The following is a 20,159-nucleotide window of genomic DNA, read 5'->3' on the forward strand; positions in this document are numbered from 1 at the left end:
TCTGCTATTCTTGCAACAGGACTGTGAAGTCGGTACTATTAGCCTCATACTTGTTTCAGTTATGGAAACTGAGGCACAGAGTGTTTGCACAGCTTACTCAAGATTACAGGGGCAGTTGATGGCAGGGCCAAGATAAAACCATGGCAGTCTGATCCCATCTCCCTGCTCCTGGCCCCCCTGCTATGCTGCCTCTGGGTCGCAGAATCTTCCCCGTAAAGGCGAGCTGGTTGGCACTCCTCCTACCCAGTTACCTCACCCCATCTATCTCACAGAGTGGCTGCACCTTGCCCACCCGCTCAGAAATCATGGCTGTCTCACATCACAATTTAAGATAATGCTTCTTCAGAAAATGCTGTTGACCTCTCTTGTCTACTGTGTCTCCTTTTGCACTTGGGCCGTGCCTCGGTGAGATAGTGGAGATAGCACTGTGTTGGTTTCTGCCTCTTCGGGCAGTCTGAGCTTGCACAAGCCACTTAACCTCTCTAACTCCCAATTTCCTTATCTACAAAATGGTGCTAACGTTAACCTACACTTCTAAGGACTGTCATGAGGACCGAATGAGCTGTGTATGAGTCAGTGATGGTGGGCTGTGTAGATATTGGCATGACATTTACAGATCAGCCTCCTCTGGAGGGAGCAGGTGTCTACACAGATGGGAAAACTGGGCTCTGAAAGGAGGTACCTAACTTCAGACAACTGCTGATCTTTATTCTTCTCTGCTTACCTGCCAAGTGCTCTACTGGAGATGTGTCCCTATCAAAACCCTGGGCACTTCCCCTTTCCAGCTCGAGGTCCCTGAAACCTCAGGTCACCATTTGTGTATGCCCCTTCATGGGATTTTCTGTCTGGCATTCCTGCTACCACTCCAATGCTCATCACTCCCATCATGCACACACACACACCCACACCATACACACACACACACACACACACACACACACACACAATTGTGGGTCCCCTCGTTCTACTTTTGTGGTTGTAAGAGCTTGTATCAAATAGTTATTAAATGATTGACAGTGGGAGTAAAATTAGCTTTAGCAATCACTGCCTTTCTCTCACCTCTGTTCTCGCCTGGGAAGAGTCAATGTGAATAAACGATTTCATCACCTAGCAAGTGGCCAGGCTTTGAGCCAATCCATCTGTCCCTGTAAAATAAACATTCCCAGGAAGCAACCTTTCCCTGGAGGCCCTTATCTAGCAGGGAGCCAGCTAGAGAGTGATTATTGAAATGTGAAAACTGTTTGAATAGAGAAGCTGGAATTGTAGTCTCTCCAGTTTGCTCTTTGTCAGTGGGCTTTAACTGATAAATGACAGTTTTAGCCACAGACTGAGGTGTTAGGTAATTTTGTTTATGTGGTGGAAAGTCATGAAGCACAATGAAGCTATTAGTGAAGCCTGGGTGACTTGAGTTTCCTTTAACAAAATAGCCAAACAGATGTTCTTTCAAGGTTCAGTGTTCTCAAACACAGACACACTACTCACACCCCAAGCATTTGCACAGCAAGCTGATTTCTTGCTGAACTAATTTAAAGAGTTGCAACAGTTTTTTGAGGGAGAATTGTACAAAAATATTATTAAAACCTTAGACATTTTAGAATGCAACAGCACCCAGACAGTACCCTTATTTTATGGGCTAAGCAGAGTTGTCGTTTTATATTCCTGTCTTCTGATTCTGTGATTCTGCGATTAAAGGCTATCGCTCATGTGATTGAACCACTGTTTCCCTCTCTTAATTGTTTCCCAGCATCTAACCCAGTATCTAGCACATAATAGGTGCTCAATATTCACTAAATGAAAGGATTATTTTAATTGTTTCTATTCTAGTCTACGTAGTTTTCCATGTGGGACGTTATCATAAATTATGGATTGTTAAAAGATGAGCAAGAAATTTGGGTGAAAAATCACCCTTTATCCAAGTCATATTTTTCTTAGCAGAGGTTTTCTATCAAGTTAAAAGTCATTACCATTTGTTAATATAGTCTAGGTTTCCAAGGTGTATTATTAGATACTGAGCAGAGGAAGCAGAGAAGAATATGGTGACATCTAGACCTACCTTTTATTAGGTTGTATCTTTTTTTTTCCCCAAGTGGAGCCCTGATTAAGTTGGTTGACTAGTTTTCCAGTTTCTTAGCAGGTTTTCCAATGGGCATTTTTCTTTAGAAGTACAATACAGTCGATCTAGCTATAATATTCAGTGCCAGATAGTGTAAATATCATTAATATGGGTATTTTCTATCTGGAATCATCTTGAATGATTAGGATGGCTTTGATACAAACATTAATGGTGCATCTTATCTATGACGCTTCTGTGAGGAATGGACCCTGAGGATGGGAGACTAAATAGTGTCTCTAGCTTAGACGACACTGATGAAGTAATGAAGACTATGATGGCCATGCAGGTTGTAAAAACTAATGATGCTTTGTTCGGTCAGAACGTCTTTCCTCCTGTCTTATGTATTGTATGTCAGCTTCCTTGCTGGATTTCATTCTAAATGTGCCCACAATTGCATTAGAAATTTAAAGTAAACATTAGAAATTATTTTGAATCACAGATAAAAGAATCACCTTCTCACTACCCACATTTCAGTTCAGTAAAGTACTACCTAAAGCATAAAGTCTTTTTCCAAAGTTAATGGACGACCTTGAATATTATTGCGTCTGTGGAATCCTGGTTTCTCACACTTTTAAGACCCTGATGTTTGGCTGATTAACATACAGGTTCCATAACTGAAAGCTGAGGAAGCTAGATGTACTGAATGATCCGATATATATTTATTCATAGAAATTAAACTGTAGGCTGGGTGTGGTGGCTCACACCTGTAATCCCAGCAGTTTGGGAGGTCAAGACAGGCGAATCACTTGAATTCAGGAGTTTCAGACCACCCTAGCCAATATGGTGAAACTCTGTCTCTACTAAAAGTACAAAAATTAGCTGGATATGATGGTATGTGCCTATAGTCCCAGCTACACAGGAGGCTGAGGCAGGAGAATCGCTTGAACCCAGAAGGCAGAGGTTGTAGTGAGCTGAGATCATGCTACTGCACTTCAGCCTGAGCAACAGAGGAAGACTCCATCTCAAAAAAAAAAAAAAAAAAGAAAAAGAAAAAGAAAAAGAAATTAAACTATAGAGGCCTCTCAAATGTTTTGCACAAGCTTGTATCACCATGGTTCAATGGTGAGTTCCATCATTGAACACATGGAGAATCTAAAGGACACTCATTAGTAAACATGAAGTGGAAGTTGTAGATTCTTCAGTTGTCTCATGTTTGGCATAGGGTAAGCACCTCCTCCCTAGAGGGCAGTGAGATTTCCTTTTTTTTTTTTTTTTTTTAAATAGAACTTTTGAAGTTTATTTAACTAGATAATATTGACAGTGCAGGTTTAACAATATGTGCAGTATAATCTCGATTTTTTTTAAAAAAATCATACTGTATAGATATAATATATATTTGGTTTTTTTAATTTTTTTATTGCATTTTAGGTTTTGGGGTACATGTGATGAACATGCAGGATTGTTGCATAGGTACACACTTGGCAGTGTGGTTTGCTGCCTTCCGTCCCCTCACCTGTATCTGTCATTTCTATTGTTTAAAAATACATCTTCTGTCCAACTTGGTGCCTACACTCAAGACAACTAGTTCATCTCATGCTCAAAGAAAGAAAGAGCAACTTATTTTAATATAAAGAGGCTGGAGAAAAGAAACTGGCTGTTTGATGTGTTGACATGTTGGGAGTACTTTTAGGGGTGGTCTAAAGGGTTATTAAGCAAAATTTTTATTAAACATAACTTTCTACTAACCCAGTAAGAATTGATTCCACCCTAGTCAATAGAACGACCATCAGGCAATGTAAGGCATTACAAAGAATTACTTCCTTCCCAATAACAAATCCTAAATGTAGTATTCTCATTATCAAGGAAGTCTTCTCACATAATCACATAGTTTTTATTCGTATCATCATACTAGACTGTTTTCATTATTTCAAATTTCAAATGCAAACAGAATTCTGACTTATTATTAATGCATAGTTAGTGTTGGCCTCCTTTTCTTCTGAGGTGACCCTGCCACCTCCAACCCCCCAGTCTGACTTTTCTGGTTTAGATAATCCTACTTGTTCACAGGTTCCCAGGGCTCATTTTATACATTGTTGAAATTTTATATCTCCAAATTTTCCATATACCTTTTGAGATTAAACATAATGAGGATACACACATTGAGAATAATTAATTCCACCCAGGATTCTTGTTAAAATATAGAATTTGATTCAGTAGGCCTGGGATGAGGCCAGAGATCCTATTTTTCTTACAAGCTTTTAGGTGAGGACAATACTGCTGGGCCCTTTTTCACCTACTATAAAATTTTATCAGGGACTAACTGCAATTTCCTGCTTCTTTCCATCCCAGTCTCCTCCCAGGATGTGATCATTTCTTGAGCTGTAAATATCATGCTAATACTGATACCTCTTGATTTTTAATTTATATATCTAACTCTTGATTTTCTATAAAAGATTAAGCTATGTCTTTTTTGTAACAGCTTTCCATACATAGAAATTCTCCCCCATCTTCATAATATCATTATATAACATATTTTCACTTACTCAATGTATTCAATGTTTACTTTACTATGATTACATAAAAATTGTTAATAGCTGAGCCATACAGCATACTATAATTGTATTTCCATTCTTGTATTACTTTTAGTTTTCCTTGTATATAATAGTTTCCCTAAATTTTTATTTGATTAATTTATGTACCTGTCACTAATTAAGATCCAAACTTTCCATCAGGACTAGAAAAGTCCTTACAATTTGGTCAAACATGTCAATCTAAGAGTTCCTTTCTTCTTCCTTTTTTCTTTGCAACATCACTTAGGAAGCCCTCCATCTTCTGGCTCCAGTTCTGGCTACTTGCCCTCTGATCCTGTTGTGCAGTTATGGAGTTGTGGTTTTTTGTTTGTTTGTTTGTTTTTGAAACTTCCTTTCACCATTATTCTAGGGAGTCCCACCCCCTTTCTCCTGGCTGGGTTCATGTCTTTCTCTTTCTTAGTTTACTGTATCCTTTTTATTCAAGAGATTCTTTCAGTAGTTTCCAGAGAAAAAGTACTAGGGAGCCAGATTTCCTGAGGCTTTGCATATCTTAGAAAGTTTTTTTCCATTCATCCTTGAATGATAGTTTGGCTGGATATAGAATTCTGGATTAGAAATCTGTTTTCCTCCTAATCCTTAAAATACTATTCCATTGTCTTCTACTTATCTTGTATCCAGATTCTTAATCATTTATAAATGCCTTTTTATTCCTGCACCTCTGAAACTTTTAAACTGGTTTCCTGCAATTTTACAGCAATGAGTTTTAGTGTGGCTCTTCATTTACTTATTGTGCCAGACATTCATGGGTCCTTCCAATTTGAATACTCATGCCCTTCAGTTTGTGAAGTTTTGTTGTTTTATTCATTTTTATAGACTATTGAAAACATGTAAAAACATAAAGAATAATAGAGTGAACATTCATCAAACAGCTTAAAAATTCAGACTTTGCAAATATAGTTGAAGACACCTGGTATCCCCCTTTAATCCTTTTCCTTTCTGTACCTACCCACCTCCCAATGAAGAGGTAACCATTCTCTTGAATTTTGGTGTTCATTATTTTCAAGAATGTCTTTATAATTTTTCTATGAATAAATATATTTCTACATACTTTTTATTATTCTGTATTATAAATTTAGATTTTACATCAATGACATCTTTATGTATATAGGTTATCGCAACTTGCTTTTCTTGCTCAACAAAATATTTTCTGAGACTCATTCCTACATTGATTCATGTTGCTGTGGATCACTTATTCCAATGCTATAAAGTTTCTTACTCTATAAATGTACACGGTATATTTAGCTATTCTCCTATCGATGCATCATTTTTAGCATTATAAACAGTTCTAGTATAAACATTCATCAATTAACATTCTTCTCAAGTCTTTTTCTTAATGTGAGTGCAAAAAATCTTTGACTTATATGTGTTTGGTAGCAGATGAGTCAGAATCAGATGAGTCAAAAAGAATTGTTGTATGTAGGTAATATGTGCATCTTCTACTTTTCTAGTTACTGAAGAATTGTTCTCCACAGTGATTGTAACAATTCCATAAGTAGTGTGTAAGTTTCAGTGTGGTTATATCTTTGATATTTCCTCTACTCCCTTTTCTCTGTTCTCTTTCTGGAACTTGTGTTAGTTTGTTGTTACAGTTCATGTATTGATTCTTTATTTGCTGTCTTTTCTATTCCATTTTTTATTTCTTTGACAGTTTTTTGTTTGTTTTACATTCTGGGAAATTTCCTCTACTCTATATCCAATCTTTTTACTGACTTGTCTATTGTACTTATTATATTTTAAATGGTTCTTTATTATTTTGGGAATGTTTCTTATAATATTCTATTCTTGTTTCACTGATCCAATATTTGTCTTATATAGTTTTTAAAAACTATTTTAATGTTTTGAACATTTTCAAATATATGTAAATATAAACATTTAAAGTGTTTAATGTTTTAATGTAAGATATACAGAAGTAGAGAGAAAATACAATGGAATGGATTTATGCATCACCTAACTTCAACAATGATTAATATTTTGCCTATCATATTTAACCTATTTTCCCCCTATATATACATTTTTCTGGAGTTCTTAAATTACAGATAGTATAGTATAACATAGACGCTTCAACAGGTATCTTTAGAATATAAGAAATGTTTAAATCTAACCACAATACCCTTATCAGAAAAACCAAAACAACAACTTTTAAAAAGCCTTCCTTAAAAAAATCCTATTCTGTATTCAAATTCCTCCATTGCCTCAAAAAAGGCTTTGTACAGTTGGCTTCTTCAAATCAGTGTCTAAGCACTGTCTTCCCATTGCAGATGGTTGATTTGCTCCTTCAACATGCCATATATTTATTGAACAGACTGAGCTGAATACAGGAGACTTTTTTCACTGTTTTCTTATATTCTTCTTTTTTTTTACTTTTCCTCTGAGTTTTTTGTTTTTGCAGCCTCATTTCATGTGAGAGCCTTTGTTAAAGCCTGATGATCATCAATTTGCTGTTAATAATTAAGAGAAGGGCACTAAAAAACTGCCTGAATATTCTATATGCATGTTGGGAACTGTAGACTTAGGGTGATTCTTAGAATCTGGCTATTTCAATGGATTGCTGGGGGGCAGTGGTGGATGTAGAAGGCGGTATCTGTATGTTACCTCCCTTGGTCTGGTCCACTTCCCAGATACATTTCCAGGAGATTTTAAGCCTGGCTCTAGATGTCAGAGGAGGGACAAGCATGGGCTCAACCACAAACTTTCACAGAACCTTCCTCTCTTCAGCACACACAGCACCTAACCCCTGCCTGCAGCTTGACCTTGTTCCCAGAATGTAGACAGCCTCTGTAATTCCTCTGACTCATCTGCCCCAAAGAGCAAACCTCCCTCCTCTGCCCAGGTCAGGAGGCGTGGAGACCTCACTGCCTGAGCTGGGGGTCTTAAAGCACATCCTGGTTTACAGTCTGCAGCCTCAGGGCACTCAGTGCTTTCAATCTCCGGGTTCTTTGTTCTACCCTCACTCTGCACTCCTCAACCTTTTACTCAGGGATCTAGATTACAGTTTTGCTTTATTGGGAAATGAATAAAACTCCAGCTATTACCTTATTGGAGGTAAGGTAGGGAGGGAACAGAGGAAAATACATGTAATCCACCTACATGTTAAACCAGAAGGAGGTCTTGCATTCTTTTTAAACAAATTCATTGTGACACTAAGACTTGTATCTGTATACCGGTGCATATATGGACTTTTTTATTAACATTTGGTAAATCAAAAGGACCAATTTTCAAATATTAAAATAAAGAACAACTTGTCTAAATTTCAACTGAAAAAAAAAAAAACTATGCTACAATTTTTAAAGCCAGAAATTATCTTGTTTTGAAGACTTAAAATCATTCTGTTTGGGAAATTGAAGATTTTCCAAACTCTGTATATAACTTTTAAGACAGTAAGAGGGAATGTTCTATATACTAGAGACTGTCTGGGGGCATTAATTTTATTAATTTATTAATGAATGTATTAACTTATATAGAAAGAAGTCTTCTATTAGATAGTAAATATGCATTTGGGAGGTAACAATTTTTTCTCTCTCCCTTAGGGGTGTCACATGGTGACTGAAGAACTTCATTCCATAACCTTTGAAACACAGATCTGCCTCTATGGCCTGACCATGGATTTGGAGGTAGGTGTTTAAAGAACGTATACTATTTACTAATGACATTTGCAGGAATTGGTCAGCATTTATAGACATAAGCTCGGTATTTTCTAGGTTTTAGTATATTCCCTATTCATTGCTTTTGTTTTAATTTAGAAAATCAATATGTCAAATGTTCACTGGTTCACATAATATTCTGGTTACATATAATTGATAAAAGCTTGTGCATAGCTGGGTGCGGTGGTTCACACCTGTAATCCCAGCACTTTGGGAGGCCAAGGCGGGTGGATTGTTTGAGCCCCGGAATTCAAGACCAACCTAGGCAACAAGGTGGAACTCCCATCTCTGCTAAAAATACGAAAATTTGCTGGGTGTGGTGGCATGTATCTATGGTCCCAGCTATTCAGAAGGCAGAGAGGCAGGAGGATCGATTGAGTCTAGGAGGTGGAGGCTTCAGTGAGTGTTGATCATGCCACTTCACTCCAGCCTGGGTGACAGAGTGAGACCCAGTCTCAATCAATCAATCAATCAATCAAACAAAAAGCTCAAAGGCATTATGAACTCTATATTCATTAAATAATTTGTTGCTCAGATTCTTGTTTGTTTTCTGAGATTTCCTGAGTCATGCTTTTTTTCCCCCAAACCAGACCAGCTCATTGCCTGTGGTGATGATTTCCAATGTCAGTCAGTTACCTAATGCTTGGGCATCCATCATTTGGTACAACGTGTCAACCAACGATCCCCAGGTAGACTTTATTTCTACCTCACCTTCTATAATTCTATTTGATTTGTTTTATTGCCAACAAATACATCTGCATCAAAAGATGTGTGTGCCAGAGGTGTGAGGGTGAGAGTTGCTTTATTTCTAGTTGTGTGTTTCCTCTCATATCATATTTAAAGTATTATGTTCTAATGTTTGTGGACCCTGAGAGAGTTCTGCTGGCAAAAGTAACAGACAAGTATTTGTTATTTCTGAGAATCTGGTCAGCTCCCAACTATGTATATAAGAGTTCCAGGGCCATCCTATGGTTCTGTTAACTAACTTGGGGGAAACTTCTTAGTTAACTCCTTCTCAGCTGCTTCTGGTCCCACCTTGTTCATATAGTCTCTTCTACAAAGGTAGAGAATTGGTTTCCAAGTAAGTAATTAGAATATTCATCAATCTTGCCTAACCCTATTCTGACAGCACACATTTTTCAAGTCAATTACAGATTTCATCCATTCTAGGCTCACGCTGGGCTTTGATGCCATCTGGTGGTTGTGACACTGACTCAAAATTGGCCTCAAGTCACAAAGCCATCAGTGAATACATGTTCTTCTTATAAGACAACCAGGGAAGGGGAGTGGCAAAAAAGATGTGTCAGCACTTCCCTTTGCACCCCTCCTTCAAAACCTCAGTGTGTTGTCCTGGAAACCGTTAAGGTCTGGAGAAAATAGGTCAAATGTAAATAACAACATTTCTTCTTAATTCAAAGCAAATGTTCCCTCCAAAGGGAAGAATTCTTGTACTTTAGATCCGAGCAGTAAGAATGAGATCATAATGAATCAGCTGTAAGTGTTCTTTCTTCTTAATTCAATGTTTCTAATAAGGAAAAAAACGAGGAAAATGACCCAGCCCTACTCCTTCTCCTCCTCAAGTGCCCCAGCATCTGAGAAAAATTAACTGCAGAGAGGAAGACTGCACAGAGTACCCCCAAAAGAGCAGAACTTACCAGAGAAATCACCTGGTCTGTAAGGCGAAGGACAGCCAATGCCCCTGAGATTAAATGCTGATCCTCATTAGACCTACACTTGTTCAGCTTTCTTCCAACTCCAAGAAGTAGAAGGAGTGATGGGCTACTTCTCTGTTCTCCAGCCTCACAGAGCGGTGCTGCACTTAGCTTTCTTCAGCAACCTCCTTTTGTAAGAAAGGCACCGAAGTCATCACACACATTATCCCAGATTTACATGGCTCTAGGATGAGAATCTAGAGCTAAAGATAATATACAGCTGTTAAAATACAGATTCACAGCCTAGTTACAGAACCAATCTGAACAACTAATCCTGGTTTCTCCTCTTAATTCTGTCCTGCTTCAAAACCTACATCCTTAGGCCTTGATTGCATTCTGTGTTTTCTGGTCACTTTTCCAGGCACCATTGTCAGGTTCACATAAAACCAACTCCCTAGAAATTCTTTCTCTTCATTCCTCCTCTTCCTATTGCCCATTCTTTGTTGAATGCTGTGTCCTCTTTTATTTGCACCTTCTGAAATCTCTTGAATTGGTTCTTTTTCTTGATTAATCTAAGCCCAGTTTAGCTCATGTTCACAATGGTCTTCTCCAGGCAATGCATTGGATTTCTGAATTCTTCCTTTCCTCTTCTTAGAACATTTTTGTTGACTTTCAGACATCTGTTTTCCAGTAATCTGGAACAGAGGTCTCATGTTCCACTGTTGTTGGCCCCTTTCTGGCACAATCTTGTTTGTAGTTGACCACACAGAATATTTTCTTACTTAACTGGGCACCATGGTGCACACCTATAGTTTCAGCTACTTGAGAGGCTGAGGCAAGAGAATTTCTTGAGCCCAGGAGTTCAAGTCCAGCTTGGGCAACATAGCAAGATCATTTCTCTGTTTTTGTTTTTGTTTTTTTTTTTTAATTATCTAGAGCAAATAAGAAAAGACTACTACGCTGTCCATAAAACAGGAATCTGAGGTTAATCTTAATATTGTAGGATTACCTTCCCTAGCCTGGGAATTTACTGTTTCTAGCACTTTGGGATGATTGGTCTGGTCAAGGTAAAACTTGGGCCAACCCCATGATAAACCAATTAAAACATGATAAAAGTTTTGTTTAGGATGAATATTGTTCTAGAAAAGAGTATCTGTCAAATTACTTGTTGGACAGTGTTAAGTACTTGCATCAGTAGACTGATAGGGAAAAGTAAAAGAGATGTCAAGTGATTCTTCTCAAGAAAGATGGAGACTGATTATATAAATACATGAAGCAAAAGGAGACTTTTGGGAAAAGACATTAGTCTTAAGAACAACAGAGATGAGATGATATTTTATATTAACTTAGGTTGGCCTAAAGAGTTTAAATTAGGAATCCAATATATTGAATTACAGTATCATTGGCGTAATTGCTATTGGCTGTATTGAATCTGTATGGACCTGCAGCAACCCCAATTCTTGCCTCCTCAGAAGAAAGAATTCAACTGAGGGGCATAAGGCAGGAGTGACCAAGACAAGCTTCAGAACAGGAGTGAAAGTTCGTTAAAACGCTTTAGAACAGTAAGAAAAGGAAGGAAAGGGAAGAAAAGGAGGAAAGTACAACTTGCAAAAGGGCCAAGTGGGCGAGTTGAGAAACCAAGTGTGGAGCTCGACCTTTTAGGGTCTTGTGTTACTTCTCCCCACTCTGAGATCTTACTGGGAAGCTGCTGATTGGTTTTAGGTGTTTTCCATTAGGACGCCATTGTTCCCTGACACCAGCTGTAACCAATGATGACTTTTGAGAAACACTTAACAATTGCCTGACCATCACCTAATGGGTCACCCAACACTCCTAGTGTGTGTGTGCAGAACAGGGGGAGACCTTTCTTGCCCTGCTCATACCTAACTAGCTACCCACTGTAACATAATTAACAAATCATCATCATGACTCTATTTCAGAACTTGGTTTTCTTTAATAATCCTCCACCTGCCACATTGAGTCAACTACTGGAGGTGATGAGCTGGCAGTTTTCATCGTACGTTGGTCGTGGCCTTAATTCAGATCAACTCAATATGCTGGCAGAGAAGCTTACAGGTGAGAGCTGGTAGATAGGGAGGATTTGCCTCAGTTTTTGGTACTCAAGCATTTTAAATAACGAGGATGCTATTACTACTATTAACAATGATGATGATGATCATAATTTATGGAATGCCTACTATGTTCCCAGGCACAGAGCTAAGTGCTATATTATCTTTGACTCTCAGAAAAGTCCTTCAAGGCTAAACTTATTCTATCAATTTTATAAGTGATTGTATTGGAGTGCAGCAGTTAAGTGACTTGCCATGGATGCATGGCTAGTACATAGCAGAAGCAAGCCACGGGCCAGACCTGTCCCGGTCCAAAGCCCCTCCCTGTCTATTCTTCACTCCAGTCTCCAGCGTTTGGAGGTCTATTCCCCACCCCGGTCTCCAGGCTATGTTTCCACTAAATATGATATGAAGCCTTAATGGTGCCTTGATCGTTCATATTAACATCTCAGTTGACATTAGCCAGCTGGAAAATGACTGATTCCTTCACAAAGGTCAGGAAATGTAATCGAAATTTTGAGACACCTGGGCAATACTTAATTCTGCATACCAAGAAGGTTTAAGCTTTGACTGAGATTTCTAAAGTTTGCAAACTAGAGTCATTGGTACTACATGAACCAACTATAATCCAAACTTTTTCTAAAAGAATTCTAAGAGAGCTGTATTTTGACAAGTCAGGGTTTAACATATTTAGCATCAAAAAGAGTTAAAATTAAATCTATATGCATTTCTAGTTAAAATACAGCCAAAGATCCATTTGTGCAGCAGAAGTAGAATCATGTGTGATTTAAGCTGGACTCACATGGTGCTGGGATGGTTGCCACTCGTGCCTACTCTTGGATCAATATGTACTTAAATAAATTAGGACTTCAGAAAATATGACAAAATTTACTTAATATAAATACATGTTTTGATCCTAATTTAATTCGTAAGCAGCAACAGTAGGCATTCAATAAATATTTGTTAGAGTGACTAAAGCTTTTAAACATGTAGTATAGATAGCAATCACATCCTTTCAGACCTTTATCAGATTATTCTTAGGAGTATAATTTCCCTAAAAATTTAGATGGAAACTCTTGCATCCTTTCACTGCTCTGGATCAAAACAGCCAATGGCTACTTATTGTCTAACAGATTTCTAGTCTATTTTTTCCATATCAATAGGCAACATTCCTGGTAATCTAGCTACACCTAACTTACACAAATGTGTTTTATAATGTTCATTCACCAACATTAGGCAGCTCTTCCTGTCTCCTATATGAGTCAGGTCCATGGTCATCATGCCTTGTCCTATATTATTCTTGCTCTCCTTCCTCTCCTCTGACAATTTATATTCTACCCACCCATATCCTAGATACCCACCTGCTTGCTAAACCATAGTTTCTCCACCAAAAATCTTCTTTTCTAGATAATAAATTTCTTAGGAGCAAGGATGATGTCTTATATTTGTACTGTTCCTAGCACTCAGTACACTGCAAACCCATATCAGGTGCTTAAGAAATGCTTGAAAGGGAAGAGGGGAAATATCTAAATTGAGCACAAAATTGAAGCATCTCATTGTTGGATGAAAAATCTCATTATTTTCTTTCATTTCAGTCCATTCTGGCTACACTGATGGTCACCTCACCTGGGCCAAGTTCTGCAAGGTACAAACAGGGGAGGAGGGACTCATTTCGATACATATTTTTAATACAATGTTCCTTTCTAAGTCTCTATATTACGACCTGGAGTTTTAAGAATTTCCCAGATAAGGATATTTTTAAAAGAAACTAAGGTGTTGTTCAGTTTAAAGAAAATATTTTATTGAAAAATTGACCTAACATTATTATTACTTAAATAATCATTGTCTTAAAGTGCTTGTTTATTCCTCTAGGAACATTTACCTGGTAAATCATTTACCTTTTGGACATGGCTTGAAGCAATATTGGATCTAATTAAGAAACATATTCTTCCCCTTTGGATTGATGGGTGAGTTATAGGCTATATTTTTCATATGAGTTAATTATGTTCTTTTTTTTCTGTTGTCATTGGTTTTCTTCTATTTCTTTTTCTCTTATCCATGTTTAGTACCATAGAAAAAAAATAGTTGCAACTTCTTATTCTTTGTGGAGTATCACTATGTATATTAATGTACATATAAGTACTTCAGATGTGAATGACTTTTGATTATACTCAAAACAAACTTTAGGTCTGTTCTTTGTAGATGCAATAAGTGATCAGATGCAATAATGATCAGATAAAATCATGCATGTTCTATTTTTAGGTTTGTCATGGGCTTTGTTAGCAAAGAGAAAGAACGGCTCTTGCTAAAGGATAAAATGCCTGGTACCTTTTTATTAAGATTCAGTGAAAGCCATCTTGGAGGAATAACTTTCACCTGGGTGGACCATTCTGAAAATGGTATATACTTACTAATGTTTATTCATGTGAAATTAGTTTTCTTAAATTTGGTTACTAGTCTTTCAGTTTTTGTGAATAATGTGTTGATCTGTTTGTCATGTGTTCAGTGGGTCTGAATATTTGTTGTTGCAGCTGTCTCAGAACAGGGTACCTATGAATCCCAAAAGCTCTATTGTATTAACAATCTATACTGTCCAGACAGCAGAAGGTCTGACATTGAAGTGATATGAACTGACAAGTCACTCCAGTGACATGAAGATAATGTGGGCAGGAAAAAATGGTCACAGGGAATGTGTACAGGAACCTGTGTATTTCTGCAATTTTTGTTTTTTAAGGGGAAGTGAGATTCCACTCTGTAGAACCCTACAATAAAGGCCGATTGTCTGCTCTGCCATTCGCTGACATCCTGCGAGACTACAAAGTTATCATGGCTGAAAACATTCCTGAAAACCCTCTGAAGTACCTATATCCTGACATTCCCAAAGACAAAGCCTTCGGTAAACACTACAGCTCCCAGCTTGGTGAAGGTTAGGTTCTTTTGTGTTTTTTTTTGGTTTTTTGTTTTTTGTTTTTTTTTCCTTAAGATTTTGGAAAATAACCTCATATTGGCGCAAAGTAAATGAAGTTCCTCTTTTTGTTTACTCTAATTTCTGTTAAGATCTAAGGAGCATACAGAGGTCAAAGCATTAGAAATGAAGTGGTATGTCAGCAGTTCCTGAAAAGGGACCAATGGGCTGTCTAACACTAGCAGAGTAATAAGCAGCTGCAACTAGACTTCACCATGGCTGTGGGGGCCTCTCACGGCCACTTGGAGAGCTTCAGTTTTCTCCTTCATAAGACAGAAGTGATGCAGACTTCATGTCTGTGACTAAGGGAAGGGAAAAGAAAGAGGGGATAATGATGAGAAGCTCGTAATAGCAAAGCAAGTCTGTATTTCGCAAAGGAACCCCAGGGTTTATAAGTTTTATATTTTTAACCTTACTGTGGTCTTACACCTCAGGGTATTTGTTCATTTTCCAAGGAGGGTATCTGTGGATCTGTGCTTCCTCCTCTCCCTCCTCCCGCACTCCCAGCCTACCTTTCCTGGTTGTATTCTAAGGACCTAGAACAATGCCTGGCCAAAACAGGCATTCAGTAAATATTATTCTAATACATAAAAGAAAATTCATTAAATTGCTGTGTAATTTTAAGGTACATTCACCATTCTGTTTCTTTAACGAAAGTGTATACAATCCATAAAAATCTTCATCTGTAGCAACTAAATCTCTGGGCACCATCGTGTAGAATATCCTACAGTTGTCACTCACAGACTGGCAGCCACCTGACTTCATGCCCTCTGAAATAAACAAAAATACAAAAGAAAATAAAAGCAAAAAACCGGTGGCTCTTCAATGACGTTCAACAACTAATCAAATGAAATAACAAATATCACTGCAACAAATTCAGATTGGGAAATTGGAACAAATACTAGTTCAGCATGGTATACCGGAGAAGTTTGGGGAATTTTTCCAAGGTGAGGTTTGCACATGACGGTTACTACAGTACAAAGATCCTTTCAGGAACACTGACGTCTGTACTTCAAAAATGTTTGTAATCATAAGGTTCTGATTGCTGTCACTTTTAATGAAAAGAACTGGGTTTTATCTCCCAAAACATGACTCAATCAGTCCTTATAATCAAACTTAAATGAAACAGAAGATAGGTAATATAGTTGATTCTCAATTTTTCCCACACAGTTCAGAGGCATTAATATGTAAAGTCAGATTAGGCCTGCCAAGAGATTTGTTTTTCTCTTCCTGCACATTTTATGCTTATCTGAAAGATTGTGTCCCCTATTTAACAAAACATTTTTGTGGATCACCGAACAACTGTATAATCTCTCTTCCTCTTAGCATTGCTAATATTTTTCTAGACACTTTTTCCCCCACTTTTATTGATAATATTGACATTTCCCCCCAACGTTGTGCCTTTTTTTTTTCAGTTTCAAGACCAACAGAAAGAGGAGACAAAGGTTATGTTCCTTCTGTTTTTATCCCCATCTCAACAATGTGAGTAATCTTAGTCACATGCAAAATTTCTTTTAGTAAATGCTTTCCTATAGGAGATTTAAAGATAGAGCAGAGTGCACATAACTGAGAGCAAGGCATTTTAGTGTTCAATATCCCATTTCCTGGCACACTTAGCACAATCTGTGGTGACTAGAATTATAAAATTCCCCTTTTACATGCCATATATTCCATAGCAAGTTGAATGTTCTGATATAAAATGAATTAGACAACTCAGTGTCACAAATAGATGAAGCCCTAGAAATGAGTTCCTGACACAGTAAGTCACCGTGAGCTATGATTATTTTTTAATCCTTGTCCACATTGACCTTGTTATCTCTTTAAGCCGAAGTGATTCAACAGAGCCACATTCTCCTTCAGACCTTCTTCCCATGTCTCCAAGCGTGTACGCGGTGCTGAGAGAAAACCTGAGTCCCGCAACAATTGAAACTGCAGTATGTTCCCTTTATTTTCCATTGCTGGTCAAAGTCATTTCCAATGATGCAAAGGTGGTGTGTGAATCAAAGGGGCTGAAATTCTGCCTGGGTAGGGAGAAAACACATGTTTTGGAACAAAATCATAAGCATAACACGAAAGATGTCTGGATGGTGTTGCTGATGTTATGGGTATTGAAAGCAGACACCTTCACTTACTTAAACTGCTTTAAGTTCTTCCCCTCAGAAACCACCAGAGGGCAAAATATTCCTATACCCTACTCAAGCACACTATCCCTACTTGCACCATGGGCCCTCTCATTCCCCACCACTCTCTACATTAGCAAACAACATTTATTGGTCATGATTTATAAACCTAGTATACTATCTAGCTTACTAATTACTTAATATCTAGTAAATCTAGTTTGCTATCTTAACAGGGCAAGCATCACAAATTGCAATTTTTCTTGATTATGACTTGCATTTCAAGAACCTGGAGCCTCATCAAGTAATATGTGAATAACAGTCAATAGCATAATAATGCTCTCCTTTTTGAGAATTGAGTCATAATCTTTAATGCAATAATGTTAGGATGCATCCTATTTACTCTTATCTGCCAATACTGTCAATGGATTCAAACCCCCAATTTACATGAAAGAGTAACAGAAACTTGGAGGGACTTTAAGCCTTAAAAAATTGTATTTGGCTGGTTTTTAGACCTTCTCTTGAAGATTTCCATAGATGAAAAATTCACTTTCCTTTATAGCTTATTCTATGTCAGTTCCCTTAAATCATCAAGTTATTTATGTCTAAAAGAACTTTTGCTACATTTTGTACCCATTGCATTGTGTTTTTGGTGGATGAACAGGCCTTTTCGTTAAAACAGTTTTCTGTCTACTTGAAAGATACCTTTGATTTTAGATTGATCGACCACAATTACTTTTGCAAATACTTAAAGTATTTTAACTAAGTAATAGAAAAATTATAATTAGTAGAAAAGAGGAGGTTTATTTACACATGAAATAGTGATTTACTTGCACATCAGTAGTTTCCTTAAAGATTATTTTCATTTTTAATTTTAGATGAAGTCTCCTTATTCTGCTGAATGACAGGATAAACTGACACACCAAGAAAGGAAGCAAATGAAAAAGTTTAAAGACTGTTCTTTGCCCAACGACCACATTTTATTTCTTCAGCTTTGTAAATATCGGGTTATAGGAAATGTTTGACATCTGAAGCTCTTTTCTCACTGTCATGGCACCCCCCAGTTGGGAGTGTTGTAACTGAAATGCTAGAAACCAAAGTTTCAGATAAACTTGCAAGATAAGACAACTTTAAGAAACCAGTGTTAATAACAATATTAACAGAAGACTTGCTTGCCTGTGTTTGGTTTATTTCTGATTTGTCTTTCTGGTGTTACTTATGAATTTCGCTAGAAAATGTAAATGTTAATGTTTCAGGGTGGGTCAAGAATAACAAAGTCAAACCTACACCTCAGCAGGAAGGCCTGAGGGAAAAGGCAAATAAGCCAGTCAGTGTGATGAGTGCTACCAGACACCGTGATCACAGTAGATCCAGGATGAAAATCATGATGGAACATAAGCAGAAACTCACAGGACATCCAGGGTTGAATTATGACGCCTCCTCAGTGCCATGTCAACATTATCCCAACTATGGGGTTCAACAGCTGCTGGTACCATAGGAGGAGGGATCCAGAGTCATTCCTGGCGGTATCTTGGGCAAATTGCACTGATTTTACAGGTGTTATAAGCAGACACATGGGTTAAAACAACAACTCATGAAATGAGGACTAGGAGAATAACAGCTCTGGCTACGGGTGACTGATTTTATTCATAGGTTGTTCATTCTTCATTTCTAGAAGAGGTTAGACTATGTGGGTTCTATGATCCTTCCCAGCTCTAATAGTCTCTCTGATCCCATGTATCCAACCTGAGACTTAGGAAAGAGGTTTAGAATGAGAAGTTCCATTCCTTCAATTTTCTCTAGTAAAGAGGAAGGGTAGGTGGTTTCCTGGATAGTAATACATGCGAATTGCAAGTCTATTTTGGTCCTTGCCTCACTCCGACTGGATGTTTAGTGGTGCCATTGCCCAGCTGCTGTCCTTAGTAATAGCATGGAGCCCTCCAATGCTCAAGACCTGGAGAGCTCTCTATGCCTGCTGAGCCCTGGGGATGCTGATGCGCCAGGTGAGGGAGTCATCTACTGAGGCATCTGCTGTGACCAGATGCAGAAAAATACAGAACCAGGTTTCCAAGGTGAGCCCTGACTGCCGAGTCAGAGAAGGCAGCCCCCTCTGAAGGGCTCTTATTTAATTCCTTCTGCCTACCTCCGGTCCTCCAGACAAACCAAACAGGTAGAAGCCAATGTTTGATGGAAAAGAGTTCAAGAGAAAAAAGGTTATTATTATAACCTGCCCTTTCACTTAGAGAGATTCCATCTGAGCAATCTCATCCCACCCACATGTGCCCAACTGGCTCCTAGATTGTTCCCATGGAACAAACTCTCCACCTGCCCCAAGGCCAGTTCCTTTACTCCTTTGTGAGCTCCCAAATGCTTTCAGGGTGAAGGCATCCGCTTGATGGAAGCGTTCATCTTACTGGAGGTGCATCCTCCCAGTCTCTACTTCTTTCCACAAAACCCAGTTTTCTAAAATTTGCCTGATATATATATATATATTTATATCAACTGGCAGCAGAATTGGATGAAATAATGTAAACCGGAGCATGACTATTACAGTTTTATCTTTAAAGAAGTAATTTCCTTCCAGGAAGTGCTCTTAAACAATTGGATTTAGACAATAAAAGATTGCAGACGCTCTTTGCTCCTTGGAATTTATCAAAAGTACAATGGACTCCTACCTATTTCACAGAAGTTTTAAAAAAGAAAACTTCTCAATATAGAGCCTGGTATGGTAGCAGAATGCCAAGGTTTTCTATGTGATCACAGTCATCCTTGTTATTTGGGGGTAGAAAATAAAGGACATCTGTAGCTCACTTTCTACAGTATGGACAATGGCCATGTTATAAAAGCTCAATGAGTGGCTATTTTTATTTAGATTCAGAAAACCAAAATTAATTGATCCCAGAGTTATTGACCCCATAATTACTGACCCCAGCTAACTGGGGTTAATTAATTGATCCCAGAGTTAAGAGTTATTTCCCAAAAGTGTGATTCTTGCGCTCTAAAAATCATTTCTGTGGGGGAGTCTTATTTCATTTTGTGTTGCTATAAAGGAATACCTGAAGCTGGATAAT

The 20,159-nt window shown here is 37.9% G+C and overlaps 1 protein-coding gene across 1 annotated transcript in view; it reads left to right on the forward strand.

Moving 5' to 3' along the window:
* Positions 1-18,729, forward strand: part of STAT4 (signal transducer and activator of transcription 4) — a 110,584-nt gene extending 91,855 nt beyond the window's left edge. The window contains exons 15-24 of the mRNA XM_074399346.1: positions 8,172-8,255; positions 8,876-8,974; positions 11,878-12,013; positions 13,602-13,651; positions 13,879-13,973; positions 14,269-14,405; positions 14,741-14,932; positions 16,387-16,453; positions 16,797-16,905; positions 17,967-18,729. Coding sequence (XP_074255447.1) covers positions 8,172-8,255; positions 8,876-8,974; positions 11,878-12,013; positions 13,602-13,651; positions 13,879-13,973; positions 14,269-14,405; positions 14,741-14,932; positions 16,387-16,453; positions 16,797-16,905; positions 17,967-17,993 — 996 coding nt within the window. The 3' untranslated portion in view covers positions 17,994-18,729. The remainder of the gene's footprint in view (positions 1-8,171; positions 8,256-8,875; positions 8,975-11,877; positions 12,014-13,601; positions 13,652-13,878; positions 13,974-14,268; positions 14,406-14,740; positions 14,933-16,386; positions 16,454-16,796; positions 16,906-17,966) is intronic.
* Positions 18,730-20,159: the final 1,430 nt, after the last annotated feature.

This window comes from Saimiri boliviensis, chromosome 5 (genome assembly GCF_048565385.1).
Source record: "Saimiri boliviensis isolate mSaiBol1 chromosome 5, mSaiBol1.pri, whole genome shotgun sequence".
Classification (NCBI taxonomy): Eukaryota; Metazoa; Chordata; class Mammalia; order Primates; family Cebidae; genus Saimiri; species Saimiri boliviensis.